Genomic DNA, 8,421 nt, shown 5'->3' on the forward strand with positions numbered 1-8,421 from the left:
CTCCGCTCTCACTGCCCGATCATGCAGGCCATTTTGCAGGCAACGGCCGAGATGAGAGCGGCCCCTCGCCCGCTGCCTTCCTCCGACTGGATGAAGGTGATGTCGCAGCCCGGCGTCAGCTGCCGTACAGTGGCGTGGAACCGGTCTTTGAAGCTGCCAGGAGGGAGAAAAAGCAGGGTCAAGGCTGAGGGAAATGGCGGCGGCGAGGAGGAGGAGGAGAGAGGCCGAGGCAGGAGGAAGGGGCCTTCACCTGGGATGGAGCTTGTAAACGGAGCCGTCGACTCCCACGGTGATTTTGAGGGTGTCCTGGCTCCGGCTTTCCCGCATGCGGTTGATGACGCCGGCCAGCCCGGCCGAGCACATCTGGGCTGCCCGGGTGGAGACGCTCTCGCAGACCATCCGCACAATGTCACAGTCCGTCCCCGAGGGCAGCAGCTCGAAGGCCGTCAGGATGTTGTAGATCTGCTTGCGGTCGCCCGAGTCGCTGGCAGGGGGAACAGAGGGACGTGTTGGCCACGGTGGGGTGGGATACAAGGAGTCCCATGGGGGCTGCGGGCTAGGGGGGGCCAGGCTGGTGTGGGGTGATGCAATGGGAGACCCCAATGTGAAGGGGCTGGTGGGTGATGGGACAGGGGACCCTCATATAGGGCAACCAGAGAGGGCTAGTGTGGGGTGATGGGACAAGGGACCTCATGTGGGGCAGTTGGAGAGGGCTGTTGTGGTGTGATTGGATGGGAGACACCAATATGTGGCAGCTGGAGAAGGCTGGGATGGGGTGCTGAGGTGGGAGACCCCATGTGAGAGAGCTGGTGTGGGCAGGGGACCCCAATTTGGGGCATCCAGAGCTGCTTGGTGTGGCATGATGGATCAGAAGACCCCAATTTGGGGCATCTAGAGCTCCCCGATGTGGTGTGACAGCACAGAAGACCCCAGTTTGGGGCATCTAGAGCTGCCTGATGTGGTGTGACAGGACAGAAGATCCCAAACTGGGGAAGCTGGAGCCAGCTGGCATGGGGGTCCCGGCCCGGTGCGGCCCCGATACCTCTCGATCTGTGACACGAAGCGGGTTTCGAAGGTGCCGCGGGTCTTGAGCTTCTCGGAGGCCTCGCCGTTGAAGAGCAGGTTCTCATCGACGAGCTTCAGCAGCACCAGCCGGACGATCTCCCCCATGTACTTGCCGCCGATGATCTTCTCGTAGCTGGGGGATAAGCGAGAGGGCGGTGACCATCAGAGCGGCCAGCCGGGGAGGGCTGGGGCCGCGCGCCGGCCGGATGGGGCGAGCCTCATCCCTGTGACGAACTGCTCCAGCCTCAGCTAAGCCCGCCGGGGCGGGCGAAGGAAACCGGGAAGGAGCCGGAGGAAGGGACGTGGCCAAGGAGAAGCCTGGCGATGGCGAGAGGGGGATTGCGACCGTATCTGTCATCTTCCTTACAGCTGCTGACCGGGGTTAAGTGAGGTCTCGTCCACCACGCGGTCGTACTCCAGCAGGAACTCGTCGAGCTCCCCCGAGGCGCCGAACGCGCCCCACTCCGTGTTCACGCACATCCTCCCCTCGTCGCCCTCCACCAGCTCCACATTGTGCATCTCCTCCATGTAGCAGGCGTTGCAGCCCGTGCCTGCGGGAAGGGAGACGCGGTTGGGGACATGTGGTTGGGGACGGACGGTGGGGGCGCCCCCCCCACCCCGCGGGCTGCGGCGCTCCGACTGAGCCCCAACGCGGAGTTTTTTTTTTTTGGAGGGGGACCTGACGTATCAAAGGCGCAGATCCCCCCGCCTTGGACCCGGCTTCAGCCCCTGCAAGGCCATCCCTCCTCCTCCTCCTCCTCCTCCTCCTCCGGAGCAGCTTGATAAACAGGCCGGCGCCACCGGCGCGGTGTTTACCCAGGTGGAGGGGAAGCCGCAGGCCGGCTTGAGGAGCCCAGATGGCCGCTTCGCTGACGGCACTAAATATAGAGCCCAACTGCTCCTGTCCGCTTGCCCCGGGGGTGGGAAGAAGCCCGCACGGCCCTGACGCGGCATCAAACCCTTCCCCACCTCCCCAGGTTCCCCAGCATGGCAAGGACCAAGCGTTACGTGGTCAAGGTTGGACCTCCAGCCGCTTCCCACCGGCCTCGGCTCAGCCATGGCAACTATGTGATGTGCCGGAGGCAGCGGGATCCTGCAGAAAGGAGATCCCTCCGGGGACGGAGAGAGGGACCCGTGTCCCGTGTGAACACCACCTGGATGCACCAGGAAAATATCCCAGTGCAGCAGACGTTTCCAGGGTCCCAGGTGGGCTAGGTGACAACCTGCCTCCAGCAGCCACGCTCACCCCTTGGTGTCCCTCAAAAAGGACAAGTCCTGGCATGCAGCATGAGCAGGACAGGAGCAGCGGGAGCCTGGCCGGGGCGGGGGGATGCTCTGCCCCGGGAAAGGTCCCTCCTGTCGCCCCTCGCCTGCCACGTGTCCCCGTGCCGGCGCGAAGGGGTCGTCTTACCCACAATCATCCCAACCTCGCACCGGTGATCTTCATAGTAGCACGAAATCATCGTAGCCACTGTGTCGTTCACCATCGCGACCACATCCATCTCGAAATCCTGCGGCGGAGAGAAAGCGGCTGAGCTCTCGCAGCAGCAGGTGGGGGGGACATACGCGTGAGTCCCCTCTCGGGGTGTGTGTTTGTGGGGGGGGACACCAGCGGGGTCATCTGTCCCCACGSGGCATCCCAGACGAGTGGCAGGGTGCCTCTGGTGAGACAAGGTGAGGACAGAGGGGTGGGTGCCAACTTGCGTGAACAGCACAAACTGTACGATCATCTCACCCCTCGCCGTTTGATGGCGTCTCTCAGGAGCCCGACGACGTTGTTGCCTTCCGCACCAGAGGCTTTGAAGCCCTTGGTCCAATTCAGAAGGATCCCCTGGGACGAGGGTAAGACAGAGAGACAGCATGAGTGGCCGGCAGGGATGTCCCCTTTGCTGCCTGGCTGCCACCCTGTGAACCCTTCACCTTGTCGATGTCCTCGTGCCGCACGGGGAAGGAGAAGGTGAAGCCCAGGGGCAGCTTTTTGTGCTTCATCTGGTGCTTGTCCAAGAAGTCGGAGATGCACTCRGAGATGTAGTCGAAAAGCTGGAAGAGAACAGGCTGAGCCCATCGCCAGTGGCCGCCTCGGTGCAGGGCAAACCCTCCCAGGAGACGGTGGGATGCCACCATCCCCGTCACCATGCGCAGTCACATCCCCCTGCCATGGCCTCTGGCAGCTGGAGGGGTGATGGGACGTGGTCCCGGTGTGCCCACCAACGTGCACTAGCCCAGGGCTTTGAGACRGAGCGTTTCTCACTCCTCTCTGGCTCCGGCTGAGCAAGGTTGGGGCAGTGTAGAGAAGGCTTTGCCACGAGCCGTGGGATGCTGTCCCTAGCTCGCCTCTGGCACAGGGGTGGCATCTGAAGGGGACGCTTTCAGCAGGTCTCCAGCCCCGCTCACACTCCTCCGAGCCTCCCAAACCCAGACACAGCTGTATCTTGACGCGGGAGGGGTGGAGATACCTGCTCTCCCCAACCCGCATTTGGCAGATTGACATTTGCACCCAAAACCACCTCGATTCGACCYGTTTCTCTTCTCTCAGCTGGGGTAGCTGGAGGCGCACAACATGGTGTCTCCCTGCCCGCTCATGGGGACCCCTCCAGCGCCGTCCCACGTGCACCGCGCTCCCATCTTGCCGTTCCTGGAGCCGGAGGCGGCAAGGCGGAGCCAAGGCGGCAGTGCAGGCGCCCGGGGCTGGCTCAAGCTCACCATCTCGGCYGTCCCCGTCATGGCGTCCTCGGGGATGGAGTACATCTGGTGCTTCGTCTTCACTTTCCACTGCCCTTCCTCGCCCTCGCCCACTTTGACCAGCATCACGCGGAAATTGGTGCCRCCCAGGTCCAGCGAGAGGAAGTCTCCGACCTCTGCAATGCCAGAGGGGACAAACGCGGCCAGCTCAGGGCCTCCTGCCGYGAGGCGCCGGGAACGGGGCCCATCCGGCCCTGCGCTGCCGTACCTGAGCCCTCCGGCGTGGAGCGCACGTAGGTGGGCAGCATTTTGACGGAGGCTTCCTCGTGCGTCTCCAGCTTGAGCCCGCGGTCCATTTCTTTCTGCATGCGGTACATGACCTTCTTCAGGTCTTCCTCCTTGAGCCGAAACTCCGACARGATCTGATCCACCTGCGGCAGGAGAGACGGAGTCATTCGGGGGAAACGGGGATCGGGGACGTGGGCGGCCCCCGGGAGCAGCCGACAACAGCACTGCAATCAACCAGCACAGTTTTCCCTTCGCCTGGCCCTGTTTTTCCCCACGGACACACAGATCCCCTGAATCAGCTTATCCTCAATCCATCGTTCCCGTCTCCAACAGCGGCCACAAGCGGACGCTTCGGGAGGACACCGCGGGCCGCGTCCTCCCGCGTCGCCCGCCGGCTCCCCACGAGCGGCGCGCGGCGGGGATGGGATCGCGGCGCGGATAGAAAGAGCGCTCTCGGGMAGCGCGGCCCGGCCCGCCGCCGGGAAGAGGCGCAGGGCCTGCTCGGAGGCAGCGCCCGGCAGTCGAGATCCGTGTTTGCCCTTACGTAGCAACCTCTGGCCTCCATTAGCCGCGCGCAGCACGTAATCGAGGGCAGGCAGCCCCGGGGCTGTCAGATGGAGCCGGGGTGGGGGGGAAGAGAGGAGCTTTCCGCTCTGCCGGCCAGATGTAGCCGGAGGCATTAGAGGCCTCATTAGTCACCGGGAGCCGGGCACGCTCCAAACGCTCCGGCTGTGCTTCTCGCCTCCCCGACGGCTGTTTGCCTCGAGGCCGCGGCTTTGCTTTTCGGGCTGGGCGACGCGGCACGGAGCACACGGGTCTCCCTTCCCGAGGGGATGCCTCCGAGGGGTGCCGGYCACCGCGTGGCCCCGAAGCGAAGGTCGGCTGCCGGCCCCGCTGCGCCGGAGCCCGGAGCAGGCTGCAAACGTCACCCCGTGCCAGCTCGGGTGCGTGGTGGTCTTCGTCTCTGTGCCCGTCCTCCTCTAACTCCCCACGGCACAAATTAAGGCCAAATCTCCCTTCCCGTCTGTTGGGAGCATTGGGGACGGACACTCCGTGCTCCAGATCCGTCTGCAGACGCCTGGAGGTGGTCTTGGCCATCACCCACAAGCAAGGGGAAACCCAGCGCCTCTAAGAAAAACCTGAGACCCTCCCGAGCATTTCCCAAGGTCCGTCCGTGCCGAAGCCTGGCTGAAAACCCTGAGCCGCGGGAGGCCGCAAAGCGAGGCCGGGGGCACAAAGGGGACGGGGCGGCCCGAGGAAACACCGCGGCGGCGGGTTTCCCCGGCAGCGACGCCACCCCGAAGGCGTTCTGCCTGGGAAATTCCTGCAGGGAAAAACATCCAGCGGGAGCCACCCGCTTCGCCCAGCACCAGAGACGGCGCCCGGAGGCATTCAGCGCCCTGCAAGGCGGCAGCTGGCCCACGGCGCCGTTCAGCACGCCAACGCCGAAGCCGCCCCGCCGTGGCGAGCGCCGYGCGCCTGGCAGAGGCCCCGTCCCGGCTGCGGATGCCCGAGAGCCACGGCGGAAGCTCCGGGGCTCATTTTCCCTACTTTTCTCCGATGGTTTTCAAATCTCAGGCWATGTACAGCCCAGTTCCTCCTTCCTCTCATCTCCAGCATGAGGGATTCGGGGTTCCTTGAGCTCAGTATGACTCTTTCCAGGGGACCGAAACAGGCTCTCGGCTTTCTGAGGCAACAATTTGGTTTCACCTTTCCCGCGAAGAGAGAAAAGCTGTAAATCACGAGGCCAAAAGCCGTCTCGGAGGCCTGGTGGTGATGTCCCGCCGCTGGCTCCTGCCCGCTGGCACCTGCGCTGTCCGCGTGTGTCCCCCGGCATCCCCTGGGCCCGCCGGTCCACACCGGGGGCTTCTCGGTGTCCTCATCCAAGCCATGGCCCTGGGGAGCTCTCCGGCTGGGAGACGAGGGAGCTGGGAGCAATTCCCGGTGTGGGTCCTCAGATCCATCYGGGCTCTGGTCCCTCTGCTCCTGCGTGGTGTCTCCATTGCGGTGATTCGGGACCCATTTCATCCCGGGCAGCTGAATCCCACAGAACCATCTGAAAATCCTTCTCCTGCCCTAAAGCCTTCCCAGCTTCCCTGGCCGCGAGGAGCGTCCCTCGGGACRTCGGGCGGGAAAACGCCGGCGGACGCGAAGCCGGGAGGTGGGACGCGCCGCGGCGGGACGCAGGCATTCGCGGAAGAGCCGTGGCGCAGCAGCTCGTGGCCGGAGAGCACCTCGCCTCGCGACGGCACCCAGAGTGTCCGAGACCACCGAGCCGTCCTTCCTCCTCCTCTCCCGACTCTCGCCATCGCTCTTCCTCGCCCTCTTCGCTTTCCCTTTTCCAGTGAGACGCAGCACTGCGTGGTTGTCCCAGGAGTTTGAAGCCRGAACAAAGCCTCCGCGTCRGGGGAGGCTGCTGCCGAATCCCGGYGGGATCCCGGGACGCCGGAGAGCATCCCGGCTCCAATTCGGGCGCCGCGAGGAAAAGAGGGAGGCGGACCCAGCTCCGAAGCGGTCGACGGCGGGAAATCAGGACTGTCGAATGGGGAAAAGAGGAGCCCCCACCCTTCCAAGCCGGGATTYGGGAGCTGGGGCGGGATGCTGGCAGCAACGGAGACGGAGGAGGAGGAGGAGGAAAAGGGGGGGAGGAGGAGGAGGAGGAGGGAGGCTCTTACCTTCTCCCTTTTGGAGCTCTCCATCCTGGTTCTGTGATCCAGCATGGGGGCAGCCGTCGGCACGGGGCGGCCCGCGGGCAAAGGCGTCCTGCCGGCGCTCGGCAGCTCCCGTCTCGCTCAGCCGGCGGACGCTCCACTTTCGTCGTCTTTTTTTAAAAAAAAAAAAAAATTTTTTTTGATGTCGTTCAGGGCTTTTTGGGGCCGGAGCTATTTYTTTTTGGAGGGGGAGGGGAGGTTACTTCATGGCCCCCGGGGAGAGGGGCCGCGCGGCCCGCATGGCGGGGCCCCGGGCGACGGGGCGCCGCCGGCTAAAGCGTCGCGGAAAGCGGCTCGCCCCGACGCTCGCCGCCACCATGGGATTGGGCCCACGCGCACGCGCGCTCCGGCGCTCCGGCCCCGGTTTTCCCGAGCCCGGCCGGCCGGGATGCGGAGGCCGCGGGGCGGCCGGACGGAGCGGGGCGGCCGGACGAGCGGGGCGGCCGGACGAGCGAGGCTCGGCCCCGGCGCCCTCCCGTTGTCATACCAACGGCTCGGAGGCGCCGGCGGCGGCAGCGGCAAGCACTCCAGCGCGGGGCTTAGCAACCCGGCCGGCTCCCATGGAGACGGGGGGCCGAGCGGGCCGCCGCCGCCCGCCGGCAAAGGCGGAGGCGTGGGGGGAGAGCGCCGGGGGGTCTCTCCGTAATGGGGGGTGCCCACGCCACAGCGGGGGGTCGCCCCACGGAGGGGTGCTGCTCCGTTGCCATGGGGGGGGTCTTGCCCCACAGGCGGGGCCTTGCCCCACAGGGAGAAGTCAGCCCTATAGGCACATGCCCGTGCCATAGTGGGGGGGGCGATCTCACCCCACAGGAAGGGCCTTGCCCCACACAGAGAGGTCAGCCCTATAGGCACGTGCCCATGCTATAGGGGGTCTCACCCATGGAGGGGCCTTGCCCCACACAGATAGGCCAGCCCTATAGGCACGTGCCCATGACATGGGGGGGGGGGTGTCTCACCCCACAAGAGGGGCCTTGCCCCACACAGAGAGGTCAGCCCTATAGGCATGTGCCCATGACATGGGCGGGGGGTCTCACCCCACAGGAGGGGCCTTGCCCCACATGGAGAAGCCAGCCCTACAGGCACGTGCCCATGCTATAGGGGGTCTCACCTATGGAGGGGCCTTGCCCCACACGGAGGGGCCAGCCCTATACACCTGCCTACRCCATTGGGGGGGGTGCATCACCGCCCCATGCGGGGTCCCCATCCCACACCCAGAGGGGTCTCACCCCATATCAGGGCTTGTCCCCTGGGGGAAGGCCAGCCCCACACATGAGTCCTGCCCCATGCCGGGGGGGGTCCCCCCTGGCTACGGAGAGGGGTCTCCCCCCCCCCCCCCTTCCGCGCACAGGCTGCTGGGATAGATCGCCCCCTACTGGAGGGGTGTAGCGGCAGTTGCGCCCCTATGATGTCAAGGCGGTGCTGATTGGCTGCTGAGCCTGGAGGCGGGACGGGGGAGGCGGTGGGCGTGGCCCATGCGAGAGGCGGGCGCTTATTGGCCTAAGCGCTGAGGGGGGTGGGTGGTGGGAGGAGCGCAGCTGTGGCTGGCGCGTGCGCAGAGCGGGCGAGGCCCCGTGGCAGTTGCCCGGGGCTAGTGCTAGTTCCGGTCGGTACGTTTCTGCTTCCGGGTCGCAGCCGGTGCCCTGGCGGCCGCCCGCCTCCTCACAGCGACTTCCGG

At 65.7% G+C, this 8,421-nt stretch overlaps 1 protein-coding gene across 1 annotated transcript; it reads right to left on the reverse strand.

Moving 5' to 3' along the window:
* Nucleotides 1-6: 6 nt before the first annotated feature.
* On the reverse strand, nt 7-4,656 carry GCK (glucokinase). Its single transcript, XM_085321727.1, has 10 exons — nt 4,580-4,656; nt 4,016-4,178; nt 3,769-3,923; nt 2,986-3,105; nt 2,801-2,896; nt 2,477-2,576; nt 1,433-1,616; nt 1,043-1,198; nt 251-484; nt 7-153 (listed from the first exon to the last, which is right to left on the reverse strand). Exons 1-10 carry the CDS (start codon nt 4,598-4,600, stop codon nt 9-11), a joined length of 1,374 nt encoding a protein of 457 aa, XP_085177853.1. The 5' UTR covers nt 4,601-4,656; the 3' UTR covers nt 7-8.
* Between the last annotated feature and the right edge of the window lie 3,765 nt (nt 4,657-8,421).

This window comes from Rhea americana, unplaced genomic scaffold (genome assembly GCF_003343005.1).
Source record: "Rhea americana isolate MKP2758 unplaced genomic scaffold, rheAme1 scaffold_706, whole genome shotgun sequence".
NCBI lineage: Eukaryota > Metazoa > Chordata > Aves > Rheiformes > Rheidae > Rhea > Rhea americana.